We start from the raw sequence: 12395 nt of genomic DNA on the forward strand, positions 1-12395 counted from the left end.
ACTAAAAAAAGAGAAGTTTAGTAAAACTAATTGATTACTTTTCAAGGCAGCCAGATCTGATGCTAATAGTGGACAGTAGAAAATGTTGAGCCACTGTTAGGAGAGAAAGAATTGGAAGAATATCCCTCAGGAAGTTTGAGAGCACCGATGTAAAACTTTCCTTACCACGGAAGCAGGTGGGATTGCAAACTGCGGCTACTATCTATTCCTTCAAACCAAGGCACAAAATAACCCTTGTTATTCCTCATCTAAGAAGTAACAATGAGACAGAACATGTAACAACCCCCCTGTTTTAAATCCTTTTGGTTTCAATATTTTTATTATGTTCTTGATTGCTGTATGGATATATAAAAGTTGGAGGAAACTTGACCCATTAGTGTTCCAAATGGTAAAAATAAGGCTATGATTGAGTATCATCATAATCTATTAATTTCTGTCTGAATAGAACAACAAAAGAGATCCTTCTCCCATCCTGCTACCCACTTTGGAATAGCTGCCATGAACATACTTCCAGAGGCTTAGGGAAGCTGAGGACAAACCCCTCAGTTGTCCATCCCCAGAGCTAAGTGATATGCACCAACTTGTGGTCCTGGCTGCAAGTTAGGTGAAAAATCTTGTCAGAGTTGGAGAGATGCCAGGTGAATAACGCTGAGTGAGCATGGGGTGACACTGGCCAATCTCCACCACTTGGGTTTGTACCTTTTTTATCTCAGTTAAATTTAAAGCATGATGGGAATGGGAGGCATCCCTAATTTTGGCAGACCCTAAGATATCACTAGAATCAAGGAGAAATAAGGGTTGTTTTTAAATTATTATCATGAAAGAAAAGCATTAGAAAGCCACCAAGAAAGCAAGTCTTACTTTCCTTTGATCCTGTGTGAGTTTTGCAGAGCGTCGTAAGAGTTGGATACAGATGGTCTGTGAGAACCAACAGGATGAGCATGAATTTCAGTACTACTAATTACCCTTACCGTAACAAAGGATTTAGTGGCAGTTGGGTGGAATTTGTCAAGAATAAGTTCAACACTTATCCACAGGACCTCCCTGAAATCATTCTAATATTGGCTTTGATCTGCACAATTGGAGGTAGGTGCAACTCTCTTTATTTTAGTTTATTCTATGGATGGATTTGTAAATGCCACTGTATAGAATTTTTTAAAAGTAGCAGCAGTAGGAAATCAGAATTTTGGTCCTAAATTCATACATTTGTTCCCTGATTTTCAACTAAATGAATCCAACAAAAACCTGCCCCTGAGGAGAAACCTATAAAATCTAATCTTTATTCTTCATCTCTATTGTGTTAAAAAAATATTCACACTTTCTTAGTTTACTAGGTTCTGAGTAGATTTAAGTGATGGGGAGAATTGAAACAGATAAGTAGAAAATCAAGGGTTGGGGGATTTTTTAATCTGTGTTATCATAAACTACTCAAACTATGGCCCGCGGGCCACATGCAAATACAAATATTGTATTTGTTCCCGTTTCGTGTTTTTACTTCAAAATAAGATATGTGCAGTGTGCATAGGAATTTGTTCATAGTTTTTTAAAACTATAGTCTGGCCCTCCAACAGTCTGAGGGACAGTGAACTGGCCCCCTGTTTAAAAAGTTTGAGGACCCCTGATACAGTTTCATTCATATTTTAAAATTAGCTGTTCCACTGTTTTCTTTACTTGGACAAAGAATTTCAAAGTGATTGGTCTGAATTGTTCAGTTACTTTTTAACCACTGGGTATGGTGTCCCATTGGTTTTGTGCAAATTATAAATTATTCCTATCTCTTATGACAAGAAAAGAACACTGTAGATATCAAAAGGATGCACCTTTCGACATGCTTTGATGTAAGAATTGTATTTAAAAGAAGCAGAAGACATTAAACTGAAGAAAATCCTGTAATATTGCTTATTGCACTTTATAATAATGATTAACAAAGTTAAATATTCATGCTCTCTATTATGTAGTAGCTAACTAGTAATAAGTAGGTAGTTTTTTCTCATCGGCATAATTATTACAGTTAGTTCCTCATTATTATTTAGGAATCAGTCAGATTTCACTCAAGTTTAGTTTTTATTAACCTTATTGCAGGATTGCCAAAGAAGCTACCTGATCTGTAGCGTGTGGACAAACTGCTATAGATATTTTAGTAGTAACCCAAGAACCAATGATTCTAAAGAAATGATATACTTCATAGAACAGGTCAAGCGGGAATGGATTAGTAATTACACTGATTCTATGTGCTTAAGTGTGAAGGAGGGTTTCAAATACAGGAATATAGGAAGTGAGTAGTGGATCAGTATTTCATTGTCCTCAGTGTTAAGAAATCATATTAAATTAAAGTTTTTAAAATGTAATATTTTACTGCTTTTTAATAATTACTTTTTTGCAGCAATTTTGAACCTACACTTGAAAGATTTTATAATTCCTCTCCCTGTGATACTATTTTTAATTGGATGCAGTTTTGAAATACTCAGTTTTGCATCTGACCAGGTGTGTATAGTAAATATGAGTATTTTTTACTATAGCTAAGATTCATATAAATACAAAGATGGCTTAAGAGGATTGTTAAAATACTTGTCTCTTCACTGTTCTGCCATTTGATAGATGCTTAGGATGTGGATAACATCAGATGTGTAGGAAAAGAAACCGGGTGTGAAAAAGCAAAGCTTAGACGAGAATTGGTTAACAAGATAGAAGCCTAGAGTGACTTAGAGCTGCTATTACAGAACTCTTATAGCAAGAGAATTCTGACAAAAAACAAACCAATGTATTGCCTCAATTAGGAATGTTTCAATCGCATTTCCATTAGAATAGAGGCTAGTCTCTAAGTGTGCCTGGCTTGGAATGTATCAAGAAATATACACAGAACCTTGTATCTTACATTGGAAGTGAGGAGCAAGGCAAACCATAGATATAGTCCAGACAACTCTAGTATTACCACATAGTTGGGAAGAGCTGGAGTTAGAGGAGAGAGAATATACTTACTATAAAGGATATAGAATGTTGCCCTAGCCAGTTTGGCTCAGTGGATAGAGCGTCGGCCTGTGGACTGAAGGGTCCCAGGTTCGATTCTGGCCAAGGGCACATGCCTGGGTTGCGGGCTCGATCCCCAGTGTGGGGAGTGCAGGAGGCAGCCGATCAATGATTCTCTCTCATCATTGATGCTTCTATCTCTCACTCCCTCTTCCTTCCTCTCTGAAATCAATAAAGAAATATATATATATTTTTAAAAAGGATATAGAATGCATTATTAACACAATAGTCATCTAACCCAACGGTTGGTGCAATCTTTTTCTGTAAAAATAAATATAGTAAATATTTTATTTTTTGAGCTTTTTCATTTATTTTATTTTTTTATTGTTTAAAGTATTACAAATAGTAGTACATACGTCTCCTTTTTCCCCCATTGACCTCCCCATGGCCTCCCCCAACCCCCAGCACATGCCCTCACCCCCCTAGTGTCTGTGTCCATTGGTTATGCATATATGCAAGCATACAAGTCTTTCAATTGATCTCTTACGCCCCACCCCCAACTCTCCCCTGCCTTTCGTCTGTAGTTTGAAAATCTGTTCGATGCTTCTTTGTCTCTGTATCTATTTTTGCTTATCAGTTTATGATGTTCATATATTCCACAAATGAGTGAGATCATGTGATATTTATCTTTCTCTGACTGGCTTATTTCGCTTAGCATAATGCTCTTCAGTTCCATCCATGCTGTGTAAAATGGTAATAATTCCTCCTTTCTTACAGCAACAATGTACCAGTTTTCTAATCTACTCATCTGCTGATGGGCATTTAGGCTGTTTCCAAATCTTAGCTATTGTAAATTGTGCTGCTATGAACATAGGGGTGCATATATCCTTTCTGATTGGTGTTTCTATTTTCTTCGGATATATTCCTAGAAGTGGTATTACTGGGTCAAATGGCAATTCCATTTTTAAATTTTTGAGGAAACGCCATACTGTGTTCCACTATGGCTGTGTCAGTCTGCATTCCCACCAGCAGTGAAGGAGGGTTCCTTTTTCTCTGCATCCTCTCTAGCACTTGTCATTTGTTGATTTGTTGATGATAGCCAGCCTGATAGGTGTGAGATGGTATCTCATTGTTGTATTGATTTGCATCTCTCGGATTATTAGTGACTTTGAGTATGTTTTCATATGTCTCCTGGCCTTCTGTATGTCCTCTTTGGAAAAAGTGTCTATTTAGGTCCTTTGCCCATTTTTTGATTGGGTTGTTTATCTTTCTTTTGTTAAGTTGTATGAGTTTCCTATCAATTTTGGAGATTAAATGCTTATCAGAGATAACATTGCCAAATATGTTTTCCCATGCAGTAGGCTTTCTTGTTGTTTTGTTGATGGTTTCTTTTGCTATGCAGAAGCTTTTTGTTTTGATGTAGGCCCATTTGTTTATTTTCTCCTTAGTTTCCATTGCCTTAGGAGTTGTGTTGGTAAATATATTGCTATGACAAATGTCTGCTATTTTGCTGCCTATGGCTTCTTCTAAGATTTTTATGGTTTCCCATCTTATGTTTAAGTCCTTTATCCATTTTGAGTTTGTTTGAGTCCTTTGTCCATTTTGAGTTTATTTTTGTGTATGGTGCAAGTTAGTGGTCTAGTTTCATTTTTTTTTTTTGCATGTATCTGTCCAATTTTCCCAACACCATTATTGAAGATACTATCTTGACTTCATTGTATGCTCTTGTCTCCTTTGTCAAATATTAATTGAGCATAATGGCTTGGGTCGATTTCTGGGTTCTCTGTTCAGTTCCATTGGTCTCTGTGTCTGTTCTTGTGCCAGTACCAGGCAGTTTTGAGAACAGTGGCTTTGCAGTATAGCTTGATATCTGGTATTGTGATCCCTCCAACTTTGTTCTTCTTTCTCAAGATCACTGCAGCTATTCGGGATCTTTTTTTATTCCATATTAATTTTTGGAGAGTTTGTTCTAGGTCTTTGAAGTATGCCATTGGTATTTTAATGGAGATTGCACTGAATTTATAGATTGCTTTGGTTAGTATGAACATTTTAATTCTATCAATCCATGAACACGGTATATTCTTCCATTTGTTTGTCTTCCTCTATCTCTTTTTTCAGCGTCCTATAGTTTTCTGAGTACAGGTCCTTTACCTCCTTGGTAAAATTTATTCCTAGGTATCTTAAATGGGATTGTGTTTTTAGTTCCTCTTTCTGTGAGTTCATTGTTGATGTATAAAAAAGCCATAGACTTCTGGGTGTTAACTTTGTATCCTGCTACATTGCCAAATTTATTTATTAAGTCTATTAGTTTTTTGATGGAGTCTTTAGGGTTTTCTATGTACAATATCATGTCATCTGCAAATAATGACAATTTCATTTCTTCTATAGTAAATATTTTAGATTATGCAGGCCATATAATCTCTGTCACAACTACTCAGACCTGTCATTGTAGTTCAAAGGCAGCTATACTCCCAGTAGACAAGTAAGTAAATTGGCATGACTGTGTTCCAATAAGATTTTATTTACAAAACAGGCCTTGAGAAATTTTGACTTAGGGACAATATTTTGCCAACACCTACTTCAGTCAGTCAGAATATGAATGAGAATGTGTGTGAAAATGATTGACTTTCCCAAACAAATTTAACCAGCGATGTAAAAAAAAAAATTATGGAAAACATATATTCATGGAAGAACAAAAGCAGATCACTACTTTATTTGTCATGAATAGGTTTTATAACCATATAATTTTGACACAAAAGCAATTTTAAGTGCAATTATTTATGACCTTTATGGAAGTTTGTTGACTTTTTGAAAAGATCAAGTTGTAAACCTTTATTACAAATTAAAAATGAGGTTCTTAAAACTCAACCTGACCAGATATGAAACAATTTAAAAACATTTAAAGAGAAAAGACAGGCTTAAAAACAACAACAAAAATCACATGTTGTCATCATCAAAAAGAGACATCTTTAGGAAAAAATAATAAAAACCCCATGCTGCATAGATAATGCAGATAGCTCTAGTTATCTGTTCAATGGCAAAAGGCAAGCACTTCAGGTCTTCAGCTCCAATCTTTTGTTCATTTCTTACTGCTGGAATTTCATATTCATTTCTTCTTGTTGGATGACTAAACTTTATAATATTTCACTCAAATATTCTGGAAAAAATAGTCTGGAAGAGATGATAAGCCTGCATTTACTCAGCCTGGTCCTGCTCAGCCTCCAGAGGGGATGAATTCTCAGCTGGTGGATCAGCTGCTTTTGTCTCTTTGCCATCTTGTGGTTTAGGGTTTTCTGGGCCTCTGCATCAGTAATTGAAGTTGTGTCAGTACCGACATTGAGGCATTCAGATGGCTGTTGACCTTGGGTCTCATCTCCTTGATTTTCCTTATCTTCTTCATTGCCATCCTCTCTCGGCTGTCTTTGGTGTGGAGGGTCCCTGTGGAATCATGGTCTATAGCCCCAGTACATATTCTGTCTCACTGGTCTGTCTTGTTCCCCTACACCCTGGTTGTCAGCACCCTCCATCACTTCTCCCTGCACAGGAGGGTTGGAATACTGTAGTCAACACCCATAGAGTCTCCTCAGGGAGTAAGGTGGGAACCCTGGCCAGTGGGAGGGCGGGCACTGTTGGGCCTGGCCTTCAGGATCACTCTCTCATCCCTCATTCTTTTTAAAAAAATATATTTTTATTGATATCAGAGAAGAAAGGAGATAGAGAAACATCAATGATGGGAGAGAATCATTGATCAGCTGACTCCTACATGCCCCACACTGGGGATGGAGCCGGAAACCCAGGCATATGCCCGACCAGGAATTCAACCGTGACCTCCTGATTCATAGGTTGATGCTCAACCACTGAGCCTCGCCAGCTTGGCTCATCCCTCATTCTTTTCCCCACTCTCACTTTTCTGGTAATTCTGCTGGTAATTATGTGGAGGACCCCTGCCACGTGGGTAGCATCTGTAATGGTTCCAGTCTGCTGCATATTTACGGCCTTGCACTGGAACTCCTCCACCAGGTCCTGTAGCATTTGCCTCCCTGTATCCTTTTCTCCTTCAACAACATCATACTCCACAGTCTTTCCATCTCCTATACTGCAAAGGTACTTCCTGGGGTTATTCTTCTTTATGGCAGCCTGATGTACAAATACGTCTTCCTTGAGGTCATTCCTGTTGATGAAACCATATCCATTTTTTACATTGAACCATTTCACTCTTCCCAAATCTTCCCTGTGAAGACCTTCTTGTCCCCACCCGCAGGCACCACTGATGTGAGGCTGTGCAGGTCAGGGCTCCCTGCCCTACTGCCCTGTGGTGTCAGACTTGGCGTCAGCAGTGCTGAGGGGGTGGGGGCAGTGGGCGGCTGCTGGGTCCCGACTCCTCTGCTCTTGGTTGCTGTGATGGTGACCTGGGCCAGCTGTATAGCTGAGCAGCTGCTACTCTTCTACTGATGTGATGGAAACTAAGCTAGCAGGGCTGCACAGGGCTCTCTGGGGTCCATTCTCCATCCCCACTACTGATCAAACTCAATCTTAAGTACTTCTATAAACTTTACTATTTGACAATAATTCTTTACTCTTCTTGCAAGCTAACACGTTAGCCTGCCACAGTTTCATGATCCTGGTAAAAACCATACGACGCCTGGACCAGCTAAAAAGAACTCTATCACTCAGGGCAATTGCCAGAATGTCAGCGTTTTCTTGTGCCTGTTCCATGAGTCCCAGCTCTCAGAGAGAGAACTAAGAGGGCCAGACGAAACCTGCACACACAATGGGTTGAATTACAGGAGAAGAAACTGAGCTTAGAGAACTTGGATAGTTTCTGATGCACAGTTAGCTCACCTGTCCTAAAGAGTTATTATCTTTAGTGCACTGAACAATATAGTAAATGTGGCCCTTGCTCTATCTTCCAAACTTTTTATTCACTCAAACATTCTGGAAAAGATAGTCTGGATGAAAAGCAACCAATGCCTCCACTCATAAGATCCAAGAAGCACAAGAAACAACAAGAATCAGCTCCCACATGCATAGATCTCACCCAACTCAGTAGGTGCTCAGCATTTCCTTATGGAATGGATGTTGAATGGATGCTCAGAATAAAATTCATAAATATCAACTAAATATTTTGTGATAAACAACACAAATTAGTTATTTCATGAGCTGCATTAACTTCCCACACACTGCTATTCTTCCACACACAACTTTCTGTTTAAGCCACGGCTAGTTATTTGTAGTTTCTAGAATTTGATATGATTGCTTACTCCTTTGTGGGTTTTATGTATGATAATCCATCTGTCTGAAATGTCTTCCTTCCTCTTGTATGCCTGAAAATCTCCTAGATATTTCTAGTGACCATGTAATGTACTTCCTAGTTAAAAAATAAAATGTACATAGATATGTGCAGTAACTTTCCCCTGTAATTGATATTAATCTGATGGAAAATTATAAAAAATCTGACAGAGTTAAGACATTAGCACTTATTACATTATGATGTATGTTTTCCTCTTTTGTTGGAGATAAGAGTATCTAACATGTAGTCTATGCTAATAGAAGGATAGATAAATAAGAAAATGACATATTTTTATATTATTAGGTCCTAAGATATGCTCATGCCATACAATGGATGGATTCACAATTATTTTATTATTTATTTACACCAGTAATTATCTTTAATGTTGCATTTGACATGGATGTTTACATGTTCCAGAAGTTATTTTGGCAGGTAAAAAGTATTCTTTTCCAATAATATCATTCACTAATGAGCCACCACATTTTATCTATGTTTAGATTTTTAAAAATTTTCCTCAAAATTAGGAAACAAAGAAGAAAGGGGGAAAGTGCAAGGTGTAAAAGAAGTAAAATAAACTTTATATTTTAGTGAATATGCTATATCTTGACAAATGGCTAGTCTACTGAAGACTCGGGAAAAAAATTATGGAAGAAAAAATAATCCTGAAAATATGAGTGATAGAACTTAACACCAGTTATGATTTTAACTCTGTCATGCTATAAGAGAGCTATTGTGAAATCTATTAGGTCTAGTGAAAGAAATTTATTAATAAAAGTGATGTTTTAAATACTCTCCTTCTAAAACTTCCCACACCCACATGGAGAAGAAAAAGACAAAGAAGAATATTTACAGAAACAACTATAACTTTAATTTATAAACTGTTGTGATTTTTTTCTAATTATGTGAGATTTTGACCTCATCAAGAAAAGACCTTGAGGTAAAACACTACAGATCTTAAGCAGAGGTGCATTTCTTTCAAATTAACAAAAACAATTTTGGCCCTAACTGGTTTGGCTCGGTGGATAGAGTGTCGGCCTGCAGACTCAAGGGTCCCAGGTTGGATTCCAGTCAAGGGCATGTACCTTGGTTGCGGGCACATCCCCAGTAGGAGGTGTGCAGGAGGCAGCTGATCGATGTTTCTCTCTCATCGATGTTTCTAACTCTCTATCCCTATCCCTTCCTCTCTGTAAAAAATCAATAAAATTTAAAAGAAACAATTTTGTAAATATAAGGCCATTACCTAAACTATATTAGAAGCAAAACTATTAAAACAATGTATACTTGAAAGCGTCTAGAAAAATGGAGGTTATACAAATGACCCCAAAAAATGAAATTAAAAAGAATATCTTCTGATATAATAAAAGGCTAATATGCAAATCAACCAAACGGCAGAATGACAGGTGATATGACGTGTACTGACCACCAGGGGGTAGACGCTCAATGCAGGAGCTGCCCCCTGGTGGTCAGTGTGCTCCCACAGGAGGAGCACCACTCAGCCAGAAGCCAGCCTCATGGGACCCCCCCTACCCCGAGTGCACAAATTTCATGCACTGGGCCTCTAAAATATATATATATATATATATACCCAGCAACCGAACAGTGGAATGACCTGAATGACCGGTCAACCAGTTGCTGTGATGTGTACTGACCACCAGGGGGAAGACACTCAATACAGGAGCTGCTCCCTGGTGGTCAGTGCACTCCCACAGTGGGAGTACTGCTTGGCTGACTAGGATGAGCGGTTCTCCCACAGTGGGAGCAGCTGCTCAGAGGGCGGGTCCACAGCCGCTTGGCTGACCAGATGAGAGGCACTCCCACAACAGGCAATCCCCACAGGCCATTCCCCCAACCAGTGCATGAATCCATGCACTGGCCTCTAGTAGAGATATAAAAGTAGTTTGGTCTGGTGATTTCTGCCTATCTGTCTCCTGAGTCTGTTCAACTCTGGAGGTCAGCTGAGGCAGGAGGATGAGCTAGATCGTTGAAGGGCCCTGCTCATGTGTCTGTTGGTTGGTACTAGTAGTGTTGGATTTAGGCAATAGGAGTCACTGCCACACATTATCTCATCGTCTAGAACAGTGATGGTGAACCTATGACATGTGTGTCAAAGGTGACATGAGAACTCATTTTTTTGGTTGATTTTTTTTTTGTTAAATGGCATTTAAATATATAAAATAAATATCAAAAATATAAATCTTTGTTTTACTGTGGTTGAAAATATCAAAAAATTTCTATATGTGACATGGCACCAGAGTTAAGTTAGGGTTTTTCAAAATGCTGACATGCCGAGCTCAAAAGGTTCGCCATCACTGATCTAGGAGGTTATTTCAGGACTAGAGGCCCGGGGCACAAAATTCGTGCACAGGTAGTGGGGTACCCACAACCGAGCCTGCACCCTCTCCCAATCCAGGACCCCTTGGAGGATGTCCAATCGGGCCTAAACTGGCAATCAGACATCCCTCTCGCAATCTGGGACCACTGGCCCCTAACCACTTGCCTGCCTGCCTGATTGCCCCTAACCACCTCTGCCTGCCTGCCTGATCACTTCTAACCATTCTGCCTGCCTGCCTGATTGCTCCTAACCACTCACCTGCCTGGCTTATAGCCCCTAACCACTTGCTTGCCTGCCTGATTGCCCCTAACCCCTCTACCTGCCTGCCTGATTGCCACTAACCACTCACCTGCCTGCCTTATTGCCCCTAATCACTTGCCTTCCTGCTTGCCTGATCGCCCCTAACCTCTCTGCCTGCCTGCCTGATTGCCCCTAACCACTCACCTGCCTGCCTTATCCCCTCTAACCACTTGCCTGCCTGCCTGATCACCCCTAACCATTCTGCCTGCCTGCCTGATTACCCCTAACTGCTCACCTGCCTGCCTGATCACCCCTAACTGCCTCTGCCTCAGCCCCCACCTCCACCTCTACGGCTTCATTTGGAAGGATGTCCAGAATGGCGTCCGGAAGGCTGTTTGGCTGTCCAGTCTAATTGGCATATTACATTTTTATTATTATAGATTCTTCACAGTGGGTACAGCGTCTCAGACATCAATCAACAGGAGAGGGAAAGCTGGAATTTGCTAGTGCTTTTCAAGTTTCTCCTTGCATCATGTGTGCTCTTACTCCTTTTAGCCAAAATGAATCACACGACTGACTCAAAGTCAGAGAGAGATAACCACGCAAGGGTATGGCTTCAGGAAGCAGAATTGCTGCTGCCACTTTAGCAAACAACATGCCATGTGATTTATTGAGGTATCAACAACAGCTATGTGGAAGGACAAGGATTTGGGCCTCAGTCCTCTTGTCTCAGAGCCTACTTTAATGTATTCCTCCAAACAGGAGTTAGTAATATAACAATTCTGGCCACTAAAACCTAGGAAATGAGAACTTGCCCACCCTAGAAGTAACTGTTCTACAGAGCCTTTATTTTCTCTCACTATCCTGATGCTATCATCAAGCTTTATCCAGAGAAGACTCCTCTCAGTAGTGCCACATAAACAATCTATTATGGTTCTGCCACTTCTAAAATTGGGTTAAAGATGTATGATCAACTGACTTAACCCAAATCACTCAGCACTAGCACCTGCACCAGGCCTCCTGTGCTATAGTTCGATGCTCACTTCCCAATTGATTCTGTATGAGTGTCTCTGTACAAGTGAGAGAGCTAAGTAATCAGAAGGCAGTATAATGAAATCATTATAATTGCTCTTTTATTTTATTATTTTTAAGTGAGATAATTGACATGTATGTAACATTATATTAGTTTCAGGTATATAACATAATGATTTCATATCAAAATAAGTCTAATTAGCATATAAATATGCGATGTGGCAGTATTAACTATAGCCACCATACTGTATATTGCATCCCCATGATTTATTTATTTTATAATTGGAAGTTTGTACTTTTTGAACACTTCACCCATTTCATCAACCCCCCTCCCTCAGCCTCTGGCAACCATCCATCTGTTCTCTATATCCATGAGTTGTTGTTTTTTTCTTTTAGAGTCCACATATGAGTGAGTTCATATGGTATTTGTGTTTCTTTGTCTGACTTATTTTACTTAGCATAATGTCCTAAAGGTCTATCCATATTGTCACAAATGGCAAGATTTCCTTCTTTTTGTTAAGGCTAAATAATACT

The 12395-nt window shown here is 39.2% G+C and overlaps 1 protein-coding gene and 1 pseudogene across 1 annotated transcript in view; one reads left to right on the forward strand and one right to left on the reverse strand.

Annotated features, from left to right (window-relative positions):
• The window catches only part of SLC9C1 (solute carrier family 9, subfamily C (Na+-transporting carboxylic acid decarboxylase), member 1), a 101142-nt gene that overhangs the window by 3301 nt on the left and 85446 nt on the right, over nucleotides 1-12395 (forward strand). Inside the window, exons 3-5 of the mRNA XM_005873327.2 lie at nucleotides 883-1086; nucleotides 2384-2484; nucleotides 8561-8689. Coding sequence (XP_005873389.1) covers nucleotides 936-1086; nucleotides 2384-2484; nucleotides 8561-8689 — 381 coding nt within the window. The 5' untranslated portion in view covers nucleotides 883-935. The remainder of the gene's footprint in view (nucleotides 1-882; nucleotides 1087-2383; nucleotides 2485-8560; nucleotides 8690-12395) is intronic.
• On the reverse strand, nucleotides 6163-7683 carry LOC102259231 (annotated as a pseudogene).

This window comes from Myotis brandtii, unplaced genomic scaffold (genome assembly GCF_000412655.1).
Source record: "Myotis brandtii unplaced genomic scaffold, ASM41265v1 scaffold406, whole genome shotgun sequence".
NCBI classification, from domain to species: Eukaryota; Metazoa; Chordata; class Mammalia; order Chiroptera; family Vespertilionidae; genus Myotis; species Myotis brandtii.